Source organism: Octopus sinensis, linkage group LG9, assembly GCF_006345805.1.
Source record: "Octopus sinensis linkage group LG9, ASM634580v1, whole genome shotgun sequence".
Classification (NCBI taxonomy): domain Eukaryota; kingdom Metazoa; phylum Mollusca; class Cephalopoda; order Octopoda; family Octopodidae; genus Octopus; species Octopus sinensis.
This window is the reverse complement of record NC_043005.1, coordinates 56359143-56376863: the sequence shown is the minus strand read 5'-3', so window position 1 is coordinate 56376863 and position 17721 is coordinate 56359143. Positions and strand designations below refer to the sequence as shown.

At 35.1% G+C, this 17721-nt stretch overlaps 1 protein-coding gene across 2 annotated transcripts in view; it reads right to left on the bottom strand.

The window, feature by feature from the left end:
* Positions 1-2801: 2801 nt before the first annotated feature.
* LOC115215427 (tubulin-specific chaperone cofactor E-like protein) overlaps positions 2802-17721 on the bottom strand; it is a 40578-nt gene continuing 25658 nt past the window's right edge. Inside the window, exons 2-8 of one of the 2 annotated variants that reach the window (XM_036505971.1) lie at positions 16475-16613; positions 13514-13595; positions 12163-12862; positions 9367-9425; positions 7703-7839; positions 6046-6214; positions 2802-3997 (exon numbers count right to left, since the gene is read on the bottom strand). In XM_036505971.1, coding sequence (XP_036361864.1) covers positions 3832-3997; positions 6046-6214; positions 7703-7839; positions 9367-9425; positions 12163-12862; positions 13514-13595; positions 16475-16613 — 1452 coding nt within the window. In that variant the 3' untranslated portion in view covers positions 2802-3831. The remainder of the gene's footprint in view (positions 3998-6045; positions 6215-7702; positions 7840-9366; positions 9426-12162; positions 12863-13513; positions 13596-16474; positions 16614-17721) is intronic. The other variant, XM_029784589.2, reaches the window with a different exon arrangement.

Genomic DNA, 17721 nt, shown 5'->3' with positions numbered 1-17721 from the left:
CGTGAAACCAATTGGTAAGATCAGCCATGTTGGATATATATAATACAGTACACTTCGGATAATATACCCACTCTACTGATAATGCATCTTTTTCCTGACTTATGGACTTTTAAATGACTATGCTGTATATATATATATATATATCAGGCTTGTCTATGTAAGGTAAACAGAATTACATGTCTGGGCTGAAAGGCTGAATGCATTCAACCTTATGGTTGACTTTATTCATTAAAAGATTTCGGTCCAGACGTGTAAACTTGTTTACCTTAAATATGACAAACATATCTAAGACTCTACATTTACTTCTAGCATAAGTGTGTACGAAGCACACTTTGGTATTTATACCACAAAAATAAACACTTCGCACATTTTTCTGTAAACCACAACAAGGATTCTGAAAGCCAGCGGCCGTACGCTAGAAATTATTTTTACATTAAATATCCTGTAAAATGATTATATAAGCTCGCACACACAATCGCTCACACACCAAACATACATACAAAAGGTATGGGATTCTGAGAGTTTTGAGAAAGGTAGCAGTCTAGAGAAGAATATCAACCAAAATGCCAACATTAACTACTGAACGGCATACTTTTCGAGTTATAAACAGCAGTGGTAAACAAAGAATTAAATGTCAGTTGTCTGACACTGCCATGAAGGGGAACAACTCTTCCATCAAACTACCAATAATTGAAAGAATCTACTATATTGCACAAGAAGCTGTGCGTATTGACTATAGAAATGAAGAAATTAACAACAATAGCATGATGTGGTTATTTAGCCTCAAGTCAGCTCTTTTAGATAAGAACTTATGATCAAAAGCATTTCACTTGAGAATTTCATATTTTTTTTAGGGTCATGCTTAAGACTACATAATCCAACATATCATCGTTAACGTCCACTTTTCCTTGCTGACACGTGTTGGACGGTTTGACATGGAGATGTCCAGACTCAAACTGTCTGTTGTGGCATGGTTTCTATAGCTGGATGCCCTTCCTAACGCCAACCACTTAACAGAGTGTGCTGGGTGCTTTTTACGTGCCACCGGCACAGGTGCTTTGTAAGTGGCACAGACACCTGAAAGGACAAGCCTTCCTTATTAAAGATGGTAGGGATCATTTGGCTGCAACTTCTATGAAATTAAGGGACTACATAAAGGGCTTCTCAAGAGATCCTTGGCACATATCATATCAGCAATATTGCACTGTTCTTTGCAAGATCAGACAACTCTTAATGATCCAATTAATTTAACTGATGATAGGTACCATAAAGGAGTATAGTTTGAAATGCTTGTAAGAAGTGATCACATTACGGTACTAAAAATACTACACGAGTTCAGTATTTCTGGACTTAAAATCCTCTTAGATCTTAAAAATCAACAGGGAAAATCCACTTCAATGTATGACACAACATTCCACCCCACGAAATCTTAAGCAATTTCTCAACAAGCTGCAAGACATTTTTATTCAACTATTTATCATATATTATCTAGACAGTGTATTTCACATATAAATGTACACAAAAAGAGAAAGTGAGAGATACATATATATATAAATATATATATATACATATTTGCTTCCCGACCACACGTTTCGGGTTCAGTTCCATGGTGTCACATCTAGGGCAAGTGTCTTCTACAATAGCCTCAGGCCAACCAAAGCCTTGTCAGTAGATCTGATAGACAGAAACTGAAAGAAGCCTGTCATATGTACATCTATGTGTGTATGTTTTTGTGTCTGTGTTTGTTCCCCGCCACTGCTTGACAACTTGTTTGTGTAATTATGTCCCAGTAACTTAGCTGATCAGCAGAATAAGTACCAGGCTTTAAAAAAAAAAAGTACTAGAGACGATTCATTCAATTAAAAATTCATCAAAGCAAGGCTCTAGCATAGCAGCAGTCTAATGACTGAAACAAGTAAAAGGTAAAAAATAAAATGTAGATATATGGCTCAGTGGTGAGAGCATCAGGCTCAGAATCACGAGGTAGTGAGTTTGATTTCCAGACCAGGCTGTGTGTTGTGTTCTTGAGCAAGACAATTTATTTTCACATTGCTGCAGTTCATTCAGCTGTAGAAATAAGCTGTGATGTCACTGATATCAAGCTGTATCAGTCTTTGCCTTTCCCTTGGATAACATCGGAGGCATGGAGAGGGGAGGCTGGTATGCATGGATGACCGCTGGTCTTCCATAAACAACCTTGCCCAGAATTGTACCTCAGAGGGGAACTTCCTAGGTGCAATCCCATGGTCAGTCATGACCAAAGGGAGTCTTCACTCTTTATATGTGTGTGTGTGAAATCTTGAACGTCACTTTCAATTAAATGTTGAAAAATATCTGTTTAATGGTTTAGCTCTGTAATACATCAAGCTGTTGAGTCCACCAACACACAAAAACGTTTAATTTTCATGAAGTAAAATATATATATAGGCAGATACACTGAAGTGCATTTCTGTTAACTTCTTTTAAGTTCAAGGACAGAACACTGAATAATTATAAAAAAAAGCTTTCACTAGTTACAAGATTACATTATTAAATGAAACTATGAAATCTGTTTATATCTAGTTGGAATGGATTGTTGAGAGTGAGATATGGAGGGAGTACAGTGCCAGTTGCAAGATGTGAAATGTTGACACTTTGGTTGGTAAACCTGCACTTAATCAACATGGCTATTTGTATATATAATATTTATAACAAACAAACATTATACATACATACACACATACATACATATATATATAAACACACACACACACACACACATATGTATATACACACACACACACATATATGTGTGTGTGTGTGTGTATGTACATATATTGATCAAAGCATAGAGTATTATAGATCCATTTCAACTGATGCCACCAATCAGTTTGGTACTGAATATTAAATAACTGGATATCAGCTAACAATACAGAGTTAAGAAACATCCACATGATCTTCAGAAATGGCAGGTATGGAAAAAATATATGGCTAAACTTGGACTAATAAATATGTATGTGTGTGTGTGTGTGTGTGAATGACATATCACGCACACACACACACACACACACACACACACATTCACACTTAAGTTGCACTCTATTAATGCTCATACTACATTCTAGAAAATGTAATCACTTAACAGCTGAACCACTGATTATGAAAAATAAATTAATGTCTATTTAAGCAAAGAAATAGAAAATATTTCTACGCACAAATATCTGTAAATGGAAAAATATTAATAATAATCCCCCAAAAGAACAAGTAAAAACAAAGAAATGTTTCTTAAATATAATGATTAACAAAAACGAAGATTTTAAACATTTAGAATTAATGAATGTAGATGGGTGGGAGACATATCTGAAAATTTCTCAATGTTGTACTGGGTTAAATGGATGTATAAAAAGATGATTTTAAAACAGTCACCACAACGACCATATCTGCTATTTGGCAGTTGACATTTTCCTGTAAAGCTGGATACATGTACAAAGCATTTTTTTTCATTTACAAAATACATCCGGAGATAAAACCACAAGATTTTAAGTTCCATTCTCTTAGGAATATTTTGTACTAGATTTTTTACAAGGAAAACTGGAATCCTAAATGGTAAAAAATTTAGAGAGAAAAAAAACATCAAATGAAAATATATCAAACCTCTTAATTTCTAAATTTAAGTTTTAATATTTTTCACTTAGCTAATGAAGTTTACTAGCTTATTGAAAATGCTTATTGCTAAACTAAGTTTTCATAAAGTCTTTCTTTCCTTATTTTTGCTTAGCAGTATTGAAATATATATTAAGTTAGAGATGTTGGTTCAAAAAAAAAAAAAGAAGCTTTTAGGAAGACATCAGCTTAAACACTTAAGCACAGGAAAGAATTGTCATGTATGTGGATTTCATCTTGGTCAAGGATATCAAAGCGGCTGAGAGGCAGGGAGTCTAAGCGTAGTTCTTGGAGTTCAGACATTTCAGAATCTCCATGTTCTGGACTGCATGGAAAATGGTACATCTTGAAGCCACTGTAAAAAAAAAAAAAAAAAAAGTGAAATTAAATTTTAAAAAAGGTTTGAAGATTTCAAATGGTCAGTTAGTTTTCTTCTTAATTACTTTTTATTCAATTTAGCTTCCTGTCATCCATCACTCATAAATACAGCCCTGAGATACTTAAACTACTCCACTTGTCTCAGTGATGCCCCACTAACATACAGAATGCATTGAGAGGACTTTCTTGGGAGAGCCAATGCCTCAGTCTATGCAACACTTACTCTTATCCCTGCCTTGCATGCTGGAGATCACCTCCTGATGAGCCAAGTAACACTATGTTGTCAGCAAATATTATCTAACTCGTCTTGCACCCACTAATTGTAATACCACCTCCACAATAACTTCACAAGTCAATCCACTTCATAAATTTCATGGAAAGCAGAGATTACATTTGGATGCTAGAATTTTAAGTGCTGGCACAGTAATACATCAGTTCCAATATTTGATCCTTGGAAGAGGAGAAGTTAGCAAAAAAAGTTAAATTTGCTAGCTTTTATTTGTTTTTTGCATCTTCATCTATGGTTCTGAATGTCATGTAATGAGTGAAAAAAATACAAGCAGCCAAAACGAAGTTCCTCTGAAGAATCTCTAGAATAATATTATTCAACAGGCTGCATAGTTTGGGGATCAGGGTGTTTCTCAAGATCAAGCCACAACTTCTCCACATTGAGAGGTTACAGCTCTGGTACTACGGTCATGGGATTAGAATGTCACAAGATAGATTCTTCAGACAACTAGCAGATACATGAATTTCATTTAGCTGGTTGTGATTATTTCAAAATTCCAATGTTTTTAGAAATTTCGTGCATCCTGCAATTTTTCTTGCATAATCTTGAAGTGTGTGTACCCTAGTTTGAAAACCCTGATCTACATGGATCATTTAGGAGACAAGAATGTCAAAGAAACTGTTTATAATTAAATAAGAGTTAAAGGACTTTAGATGACTGTGTGTTTAAGAAGTTTGATCCCACAACATAGTACCCTGAGTATCTTCTAATATAGCTGTGGGTTGACCAAAACCTTACTCTGCAATGTAGTGCTGTGAGTACTCTCTTTTGTGCTACAGGGTACAAGGATATGTTACCAGTGCTGGCACCATGATAGGACATACCTAATGCACTCTGTAAAGTCGTTGATGTTAAGGAGAGCCAGTGTCCAGTAGCAAAAACCATGCCAAAATAAAATTTGCAAGTGGGGCCTGATCAATCACCACATTGCTAATAGTAATTTTGACTTAGGCTGTGATGATGATGATGAGACACAAACACACGTGCAAATATATTTTTATATGGAATATGTATCTTTTGCCCTTGAGGTGCAATGGCCCAGTGGTTAGGGCAGTGGACTCGCGGTTGTAGGATTGCGGTTTCAATTCCCAGACCGGGTATTGTGAGTGTTTATTGAGCGAAAACACCTAAAGCTCCACAAGGCTCCGGCAGGGGGTGGTGGCGATCCTTGCTGTACTCTTTCGCCACAACTTATCTCACTCTTGTTGGCCTGCTCACTTAGCCAGCGGGGTGGCATCATTTGAAGGCTAAAACAATGCGAAGCACATTGTGACCAGCGATGTGTAGCAACATATGATAGCCTGGTTGGTCACTGTGATCATGGTGATGTATCTTTTGCCAATGTATAACAGGAAAAAATACAAACTTAGGAGAGGACTAAAGAATAAAAAAAAATCCATGGTGTTTCAAAGTTCTTGATGACATTTATTTTGCAACAAGTTACAGACATTCCCTTATCACTTGCCATTGGAAAGACACTGAACCAGTGGTTTGGCCAGTTGAAAATTTGTAATCAATGATGCTAATGTTTACAAACTGATACAATATAAATAAATAAATAAATAAAAAGAGGTGCAGGGTAGAGAAGCTAACATATATCTGGATTATTCTTTATGATACCTGATATGTTGCTTGGCATCTAATACAGCAGCTAAAAGGAGATATAATGATGGATTGAACAAGGGAACTTCATATTAACAAAAAAAAAATATATATATATATATATATTTACTTACTTCAGTGATAGTGAAAGACATTTGGCAATGTGTTTGCGTAATTTACCAACAGACTGGACAACGTGAAGTCTTTCAGAGAAGATTTCTAAACCATTGTAGATGAAAATGATGTTGGCCCATCTTTGATAACGGGCACCAAGGTCAATATCTACCAGTGGCTTCAATTTCCCTGAAACAAAACAACAATTTCGTTTTTGGATTTGGTTTGCAAGATTCTTTATATGAGTTCGTGTGTTGAAGCATATTCTGTTGTGTCTGGGGAGAGTCATTTTCTTTTTGCGCCTTATAATTTAACACACACACCAGTAAAATTTCCACTTATTTCTTATTTTTATTTTCCTAAAATTTTCATTGCGTCTTGCAACTTTTTCAATAGTCTTGACTCTTTAGAGAGTCAATGAAAATTTTAGGAAAACAAAAATAAGAAATAAGTGGAAATTTTACCGGTGAGTGTGTTAAATTATAAGGCACAAAATGAAAATGACTCTTCCCCAGACACAACAAAACAACAATTATAATTCATTTTTACATCAGTCTATTCATCCTGGTGGGAAAAGTTTCATCAAACTTATGTTGTTGTTTGGCTCCCAATTTTAGCTCCTGATTAAATCTATGATCAAAAATATGCCAAACATGACCATCACAATCTTTTTAAGTAGTAGCATATCTTAGATCATATACAATGAGTTCTTTTACTGATATGGTAGCATGTAATTTGAGGGAAATTTAGCTGCTATCTCAACCATTTCAAGCAACCACTTAGAGTAGGTATGGGCAACCTTTTCTGAGAAGCGGTCTGCATGAGACATGGCTGATCACCAGGTGAGCTACACTCTACTTCCAAAATTCAAGATAGTTTTGCGTTAGGTGTGCCATTCAGAAAATCCTGTGAGCAGCAGGGTTGCCCATGACTGACTTGGAGGCTTGCTCATTGACTCATTGAGTTGATGTGCTTATTTATAATCTTCTGTCTTGAACCCCTTCATGACTATATTTCCAATGAGTACACTATGGTTATGTGTCAATAACTTTTCAATATAATCAAGATGCTGTGGAAGTTTCAGCTGTGTGGTAAGAAACTTACTTCCCAACCACATGGTTCTAGGTTCAGTCTCATTGCATGGCACCTTGGGCCAGTATCTTCTACTATAGTCTTGGGCTGACCAAAGCCTTGTGATTGGATTTAGTAGACAGAAACTGAAAGAAGACCATCATATATATGTGTGTGTGTGTGTGTGTGCATCTTTGTGTCTGTGTTTGTCCCCACCACCATTTAACGATTGGTACTGGCGTGTTTAGCGGTTCAACAAAACAGACTGACAGAATAAGTACTGGGCTTAAAAAAAATATGTACTGGGTTTGATTCATCCAATCAAAAGAAAATTCTTCAAGGTGATTCTCCAGTATGGCTGCAGTCAAATGACTGAAACAAGTAAAAGATAACAGATAATATGGCTGTGGGGCTAAGAAGCTCACTTTACAATCATGTGGCTTCAGGTTCAATTCCACTGTGCAGCACTTTGGGCTAGTGTCTTCTACTGCCAATCAATGCCTTGTGAGGTTATCTGATATATTTTTTTTTTTTATCAACTACATGACTTTATGACAGAACTGTCAGTTTACTATAGAGAACAATACGCAAAACAAAAACATTTACCATGCTTAGCTTCCAGTTCACAAAACCAAACAGGTTTATCAATCTTTTCACAATAATATCGCAAAAATTGTCGTTCAGCTTTTTCTTTTTCTGTTAAGGTCACTTCACTGCCATTGAGGCATGAAATATTTGGCAAACTTAAAAAGACGAAAAAAAAAAAATATATGTAAATATTTACAATATATACTTATATAATAACAAACTTATATAAATAAAACCCAGTAACTGAAGTAACAAATTAATAAATAAAATAAGAATGCAGAAAATTGTATTATATCAGTTAACAATTTGACTTCATATTATTGCTATTTATATAATGATAATTAAGGCAGAGGGCGGAGGCCTTTCATCCTTTTAGGGTCGATAAAATAAATACCAGTCAAGCACTGAAGTTGATATAACTGACTAGCCCCCTCCTCCAAAATTTAAAGCGTTGTGTCACACCCTTTCCCTTTCTCTCAACAACTTCTTCTTCCCGTCTTCTACATATATGTTGTGATGGTAGAGACAGATCAGTTTGACTTTTATAATATAAGATTTCAATATTTCAATGGTAAAAGATTTTATCTTCATGGCCCCTTCACAGTTACACATGACTAATAGGTTGGGGACTGCTGCTCTATGTGGTTACTCAACCTGCCACAAAAAGCAGCTAGCTCTCCCTCAAACCACTTCTTGCTGTCTTAAAAAAGTATAAAAAAATCATATAATGATAATGAATGACAAAAATATTTTGAGCTTGAAGTCATACATGATAAGCTTGTATGAAATTGATAAATTTCAAGAGTAGGCAGTTCCAGCAATTTGGCAGAGTCATTGGAGTATGGGGCAAAATGCTTTGTAGCATTTGTTCAGGATAAATACACTCTGCGTTCAAATGCTAACAAGATCAACTTTGCCTTTCTTTCATTCTTTGAAGGTTGGCTTTATAAAATTTTGATTCTTTGTATTTTGAATTCTTGGGTAGCAGACTTAATCTGTACCCAGTCGAACACCACCAGCTGGTCCTTGGAAGCTTTTTATGTTGAAAAATGTTTGAATTAAATCTCTGGAGTAAACTTAACATCCTACATTTTATATTTTACGTAGTGAAATATAACTTGATTTTTGTTTGCAGTAAATGCTGTGTTGTAGCCCTCATGTATGTCTATGGCTTACTGTATAATGTATTCATGAATACTTTACATTTTATCAAAAACTAGGCTGCTAACAATTGCTACGCTGCAGGTGAAAAATATTTGTTAAAGTCTATTTTTGAAGTCTAAGTTGCAATGTGTTGACAGACTTGCACTTAAAATCCCCACATCAAAACTTGTTATTATGGTGACAACACTACTCTTCTATCTATTTATCTATCTATCTATCTATCTATCTATCTATCTACCTCTCTCTCTTTCTCAATGTATTTCACTCTCAACAACAATATCTTTTTCTCTTTCCCTTCTTCCCTCCAACATATGTCTTATGATAGATAGACAAACACAGATCAGCTTGCTTTCTATAAGATTTCAATGGTAAAAGATTTTATCTTCATGCTTCTCTGAAGACCTACTACTGTTCAGCTCTCTCTAGAGTTTCATACTATCTATCATTCCTAATACCTCACTTCACAATTTAAGAACTAAAAAAAAAAAAAAAATCAAAAAAATTAACAATCCTCTTACCTGGCAATGTAAAGTTTTCTTCGTTCTTCAGATGAAATGTCCAATAAAAATGGAATATCCTGATTATAGAAAAGAAAAGACATTAGAAGCAATGAAATAATGGAAAACCTATCTGATAGATAAAAGCTTGGGAATGAAAAGCAGGGAAGACTTCAGTCAATGTAGTCTGAAATATCAACAAATATGATAATGTGTTGATGTTTACAGACAGTTGTACATTAATCAGAGATGTACTTGCATAGCAAGTGATTTGATATGAGATCGTGTGCTGAAACGAAAACAATTGCAGCGTGGAAGGTGTTTGTAAGCCATTTAAGAAACACACAAAAGCCGTTCGATTCACTTCAACATTTAAGTTTAATTTGTCAAAATATTTTCGTCGCTTTAAGACCATGACCTGTTCACTGACAAAAATCCGTGCTGCATCTGAGATTAAAGCGATGAAAATATTTTGACAAATTAAACTTAAATGTTGAAGTGAATCGAACGGCTTTTGTGCGTTTCTTAAATGGCTTACAAACACCTTCCATGCTGCAATTGTAAATCAATCATGTTCGAGAATTTCATAAAACTGGTTTCTTATTCTGATTTCCTTATCTAAAGCTAAAGTTAGTTTTGAAACAATGAATATTCTTCTATCTTTATCTTGTTTTTGTCACAGGACTGTGGCCATGCTGGGGTACCACTTTGAAGGATTTAGTTTAAACAATTCAATTCCAGTACTTATTTTAAATCTGGTACTTATTCTATTGGTACTGCTAAGTTATGGGGATGTAAACAAACCAATGCTGGCTGTCAGAGGTGGCACAGGACAAACATAAAGGCACTCACAGATCCACACATACTATGTACATACATGCATATCATCACCATCATCATCATCATTTAACATCCCTTTTCCTTGGTGGTGTATGGGTTGGGCAATTTGAAAGGAGAAAGTAAGCCAGAGGACTTTACTGTTTGTTTTGGCATGATTTTTTCAGTGGCATGCTCTTTCTAATGCCAGCCACTTTACAGAGTGGCCTGGGTGTCTTTAATATGACACCAGCACTGGTGAGGTCTGTTTTGACATGGTTTTCACTGCTGGCTGCATTTCAAGGCTTTAACTGACACTTGCCCAAGGAGCCATGCAATGGGAGGTACTAAACTGTGAGAGCTAACCCTAAACTTCTTAACCACACACCTATGTCACTGCTATGATTTTGTTCAACAATAATTTTATTAAACATTAAAGTATGGTGAATAAAATGAGGCAGGTAATAGTTTTCTATATTTTTACCCAATAATTTTTAACTTGGAAACATTGTTTTGTTTGTTTTTAATTTTGCATGTGAAGTGCACCGATAATTTTTTTCTTTGATCCCCAGTTGTCGCATGAAGAAAATTCCCCAAGACACCTGATGAAGGCTGGAGGGTATATCAGCCGAAACATTGTGTTAACAACAAACAAGAAACAAGATGAGGTCAAATATCCGTCAAATGTAAATAATGTACAATGTAGTGTATGTCAACAGAAATATGGTAATAAAAGGATTATATATGTTAATACTAACCTTAACTTTTAAAGATTTCAACTTTGCCCCAGGTCACCACATAACCAGTCACCAAAGTAAACTATTAAAAGCTAACAAAGTTGTAAGTTAATTCAGGATCCTATGATTAATAATTTTCTCTCTTTCTAGACAGATAGCCATAGGTACAGGCTCATAGATATCTAATGAAAGACTGCCACTGGAAGATTTCTTACTCAGTTAGATTTTTACTGACTGTAGTATCTGGATGGCCTAAGGTTTTCATAAATCATCTCAGGCTGGCACCATACACTCAGTGCCACTTTGAAAGGGGATAACCATAGTATAGGAGGTGGTTCCTTTCCCTCCTGTTGGATTCCAATTCAAATCTTTGAATGAGCAGTGATATATAATTCCATTGTCTTTCAAGACAGATAAATGCCAAAGAAAGATTGAAACTCTTGCAGGTGTGGTGTCAATGTAAATTAGTGTATTGTGAAACTTGCTGTCTGATCTTAGTTGCAAATTCCTTTAAAACCCAACTAAAAACCAAAGGATTTTAGGACCATAATTTGAGATATTTCATTGAGGTATTTCAAGCCTAATTTCAAATTTACCGTAAAAAAGAATTCCAAATAGAATAGATAATGGATAAAATAAACTTTTAAAAAGTACTTTACAGAAATTATTCTAAGACATTGTAAATTCTTTAAAAAAGAATTTTAATATTTATAAAAGACTGAAGAACTTATAAGCATGGAAGGAAATAAATTGCTTAAAAGTATATGATACTATATGAGGAATGTAGAACAAAATAACAATGCCACTAATAACAATGGCAATGATTATCTTAATAGTTATAATATACATATTTATTTTATATGCTGGCACCATGTAAAAAGCACCCAGTCCATTCAGTAAAATGGCTGGCATTAGGAAGGGCATCCAGCCATAAAAACCATGCCGAAACAGACCTCACTAGTGCTGGTGCCATTCGAAAGCACACAGTCCACCTTGTGAAGTAGATGGTGTTAGGAGGAACATCCAGCTATGAAAACCATGCCAAAACAGATGTCACTGGTGCTGGTGGGACATAAAAAGCACCAAGTCTACTATGTAAAGTGATTGGCATTATGAAGGGCATCCAGCTGTAAAAACCATACCAAAACTAAAAACAGTCCAACTCATACCAGTGTGGCAGACTGATGTTAAAATATATTGTTGATGATGATAAATGTGTATGTATGTATGTATATTGTAAATGGAAAATATGGTCTGAACTTACCATCAAGCGAACAGATTTTAATGCAGGAAATTTTCTAAGTTGCGCTACTTGATCCCATCCACTAACTGATGTTTTACTAAGACACAAAGTGTGTAATTTCTCAAAGGGTCTTCCTAATACTTTTTGGTCACATAAATAGTCCTCTTCATTTATAATAAAACTGGAAGAAATACTGCTACCACAACCAGAATCATTGAACCGTGGACTGTCACAACTGGAGGCATCTAATGTTTCTTCAATCTCCTGTTTGGAAGAACCATTGCTTGAATCAGAATAAATCACATTTTTGTAGTTGATATCAATAGGCTCAGATTCCATCTGACTTTCTTCACAGTCTTGTTTCATTTCCGCATCCTGAAGACTGTCAGAATCTGACCAGGTTTTGCAGCTGATAACTGTGAATTCTTCATTCTGGGATCTAGAATGACACTTCTCAGTAATATCATTAAATACACCAAGATACTGCCCACAAGATACAGAATTGTCCATGAGAAGTTTTCTACGAACACTGGAAGATTTCAATTTGGTTTCATGCGGAGAACTTGCTTCAGAGAATACCTCCTGCTTCTCAGGAGTTTCAAAGGAATAACTAGTTTCTTCTAATTGTTCAAAATGATAAAACAATTCATCCACAGGATTTCCTGATAAAACAAGAGATTTCAAATTTGGCAGATAGCGCAACTTCCAGATCTCAAACCAACTGGAAAGGAGAAAAAAAATTATATTAGGAGAACTGCATTTATAAAATATTTTTCATATATAACAGTTTCATAAACTGAATTTATCTTAACAAAGTGAAAATGTATAGAGAATTTTTTATGCTTTTTTTTTAAAGATATATACACATATATATCTGGTCATCCTATATAAGCAAAAAATTAAATGAATCATGATACAAAAGACTATCTAAAAGTTACCGACTACTCAAGAGACCATAAATACATTAGAATGTAAAAGTGTTTTTCAGAAACTGTCTGAGGTTCCTAGTAAACAACTTAGAGGCTAATATGTTGCCAATCCTTGGCAATCCACATAATTTTGATAAAACTAAATACAACAGTGAGGTAGTTTTGTTTGATGGCATTGATTTTTGCACACCCAATATTTACACAGACACATAAAAGTTATAATTTGGTAAATTGGAACACAATGAGATAACGTATTGATTTACTGAGTGGGGGTGAGGAATTAGAATATGTGATGCTTGTGCCTTTTTAAGGTGGTTAGCATCAGAAATTGAGCAGGTAACAAAGTGACACTTGTTGAAAAGCAACCACAGTAGAAAGATATTCATTAAGAGTGCCAGCATATTTGAAAAATGAAGAAAGGAGAGTGGGTAAGTGTTTTATACCTGTTTATATAGTTATCATTCATCCATATAGATTGTACCCGCTGTATTTTATCCAGATGCGTACAATCCAATACCGTATAACCTATTCGAATGAAAGACAAAAAGCATTAGAGTTAACGTGAAGCACTGTGTAATAGTAATAGTGATTAAAGAAAACTACTACAGGGCAAGTTTGAAAATAAAGTATAATAATAACGATGATGATAAGAATAATGATTTCAAATTTTTGCCACAAGGACAACTTGGGGAGGGGATGCTTGTTTTCAGCCTTTTAGTTGGCCCTTGTTTCATACATTCCATATATAAAGCTTTCTTTTTATAAGTCCTGGCAGTAGAATAAACTGAGAATATGTATCACACATGATGCATGGATGCCAGGGAAATATGTCCTGTGTATTACATGTGAGACACAGGACAGACAGAAGGTTAAAGAGGACAAAATCGAAAGCAAATTTTACTCTACTGGGAGTCCACTCTGCTGGGTGGGTGGTTGGTGTTAGGAAGGGCATCCAACTGTAAAAATCCTGCCAAAACAGTTACAGAAGTCTGGTGCAGGCTTCTCTCTGGCTGGCTCTAACCGTCCCATCCATGTCAGCATGGAAGGTGGATGTTAAATGATGATGATGATGATGATGAATAATTAAGAATCTGTAGAACAGAAATATCAAACACCCCAGCCCATTCAAGCCCTACAGATATAATAAAACGACTTAATTCCAATAAAATGATATCATTTAAACTATATTTGAATGATATTTTTTATTACTATATTTGAATTATAAGGTTCTTTTATATATCATTCACATATTCTGTATTCTAATTTTGTAGACAATCTTATTAATGTGTAAGTCTGACAATTGAGGAATGTGGTGGATTTCTCATTTGAATCTTTTCGTTCCAAATAATCCTTTCCTATACAGGCACAAGACCTGAAATTTTTATGGGAGCCGGTAGTTGATTACTATGACCTCCCACCCCTAATAGCTGGCTGGTACTTATTTATCAACCCCTAAAGGATGATAAGCAAAGTTAACCTCAATGGGAATTGAACTCAGAATGCAAAACCAGGAGAAATGTTGCTCAGCATTTTGTCTGGTGTGTTAATGATTCTGCCAACTCGCTGCCTTAAGATCAAGGAAAAATTCCTGCTTGGGGAATTGAGCCCCAGTCTCCCATGTGAGAACAGACCTATCCTGAAGGCACTGTGCTGTGACTTCAGACAGAATCAATTATTTGACTAGCTCTAGTCAACTTAGAGGTAGCTGATACTTCTGTTTTACAAGAATGAGAAGGTTTAAACAAGAGCTCCCAGCTGTAAAACAACAGCTCAAATATTTCATTCAGTTCCTCAAATACATCAACAAGAAACTGAAGTTATTATACATCAACATTACAGTCATAAAGAAAAAAAAATCTTTCAAACTTATGAAAAATCATTAGATAACAAGCTAGATAAAATATGGTTTCATTGCTACACTGCACTGATCATAATATACACAAACCTATGAGAACATTAATATGATCCCAACAAGGGAGCTTTTATGATCGTCATGATTTGCAAGAAATAGCAGCCATATATCTTCTAAATTACACTCTTTCATCTTTACAAAAATAAAAAAAGAAAAACCCCAGAAAAAGAAATGAGAGAGACACATGGGATAATACTGTCCTAGATACACTATATTTGAAAACAAAAAGATTATGCAGTTAATGACTGGTTATGGCCTTTGATCATAGGTCCCCTCAATCAGAGCTGACCTTGAACTGAACAACAACAATATACCAACATTCATTATTTACTAATACTGCTGTCATTATGCTACAATTCACAGCATACATTGATAATAAGATATGAAAGATCAGACCTTTTGTTGGCAGGATGTCAACTATGATTTTCAAATATTACTAACCTTGAACAATATACTTATAACTGTAATTATTTAAAACTTATTAATGTAAACAAGACAAATATAACTATTAATTTGTTAAAGCAATCAAAATACCAGGATGGGGGGGGGCGAAATAATAATAATAATAATAATAATAATGATAATAATAAATAATAATAATAATAATAATAATAATAATAATAATAATAACAACAACAATAGTGTTATCATGTATATTGTTTTGTCTTGGTATAAAAGATGGGCTACAGCAAATATTCTGCTGAATACCACAGATTTCCTTGTTAGATGTTTGACCATAACCAGTTGAGCATGTCCCTTAGTGGCTGATGATATGTGCATTTCTGATCATGAGCAGAAGTAGTTGGGGAGCATCATAGCCATGTGTTGAGAGGGATTCTTTGGGGTTTGAATAATTCACCTCTGGAAACATGGGTGTTTTGTTCAACATCCTTAAACAACCCTTACTCAAGGACCTTTTGAGCAGAATGGGCTACTCAACCAGAAGAAAATTCTAACTGGGCCCCACCTTCAAGGTTATGTGCTGTTTATCTTGATATGAGATCACCATGTCACGCACATATGGTTGTGATGCATGTGCCTAGTGTACCCTTATCAGACAAGCAGTCATGATGGGTATACTGGGTTTCGTATATTTTACCCCAGTATCACTCTGATGGCATGCACTGCTCTCTCACTGAATAATAATTAAAGAATTATATCCTGCAATCAACAGACACATTTGCCCAATCCCAGGCAAAATCAAAGTCATCAGTATCCCCATTGTGACTTCATAGCAAAATCCATACCTGGATTCAAATAACATTCACACATCCATTGCAAATGGATGCAGCTACTTTTGTTCTTTTTTTTTAAAGCTTTTTTTTTCTTTTTTGCACTTAATTTCTTTAAATTCTTTCCTTCAAACACTCATACATTGAAAACGACAGGAGCAACCAATAATAATAATAATAATAATAATAATAATAATAATAATAATAAAAATAATAATAATGATAATAAAAAAAAAGGAAGAAAAATATGAGTAAAATACCATTTTGACATAAATGTAGATCTTTCAGCGCAGGTAGGTGTCCACACAACTGGACGACATCTTCCCATTTTACATTGGTGGAGTTCAACACTAGATTTTCTAAATTAGGTAACCTGGCTCGCCAGTTTTGAATATAATGCTGCAATTTTTAAGAAGAAAGGGAAAAAATACAGTAGCAATTAATTAATTGATAGGTGAAACAATCAACAAAAATAATATAGCTTAGAAATACATGGATGGAAGGAAGAAAGCTAAAAGAGAGAAAGAAAGAACCTGAACCAGAAGAAATAGAAAAGAGCAAAAAAAGAAAAAAAGGAAATCATAGGTGTAGGAGCAGCTGTGTGGTAAGTAGCTTGCTTACCAACCACATGGTTCTGGGTTCAGTCCCACTGCATGGCACCTTGGACAAGTGTCTTCTACTATAATTTTGGGCCGACCAAAGCCTTGTGATTGGATTTGGTAGACAGAAACTGAAAGAAGCCTGTCGTATATATGTATATATGTATATGTTTGTGCGTCTGTGTCTGTCCCCCCCTACATTGCTTGACAACTGATGCTGGTGTGTTCATGTCCACGTAACTTAGCAGTTCGGCAAAAGAGACCGATAGAATAAGTACTAGGCTTACAAAGAATAAGTCCTGGGGTCGATTTGCTTGACTGAAGGTGGTGCTCCAGCATGGCCACAGTCAAATGACTGAAACAAGTAAAAGAGTAAGAGTATAACACTAGCTGAAAAGTGCAGGAGACAATGCTGAGGCCATAAGATTTTCTACTGTGACAGAAGATCATGGCCTTGCAACTACCAAAAGTATGTAGAGAAGTAGAATGCATTGTTACTGCAGAAATATAAGAAACAATTAACCATTTTGTCTCTGGCTGCCCAGTGAGAGAATAGATCTACAGAGTTAGGACTTACATACACTGGAAGTTAAGAAAGCCTTGTGAAATTCGAACAGAAAAAGTTGGTATAAGCAGAACACCAGAAAAGGTATAACATAATGACAAATGACCATATTCTTGGGAGATATACCAATTTACTAAAGTATGGAAATAATGGCTAATTAATCACATATTGTTGGCAAGGATGGTTTTGTAATTGATCTTTCAACCCCAAAGAAGAGAGACGTATCCTTGAGAAAATAATAATAATAATAATAATAATAATAGAAGTAGTGGGGGACATCATAGCCATGTGTTGAGAGGGATTCTTTGGGGTTTGAATAATTCACCTCTGGAAACATGGGTGG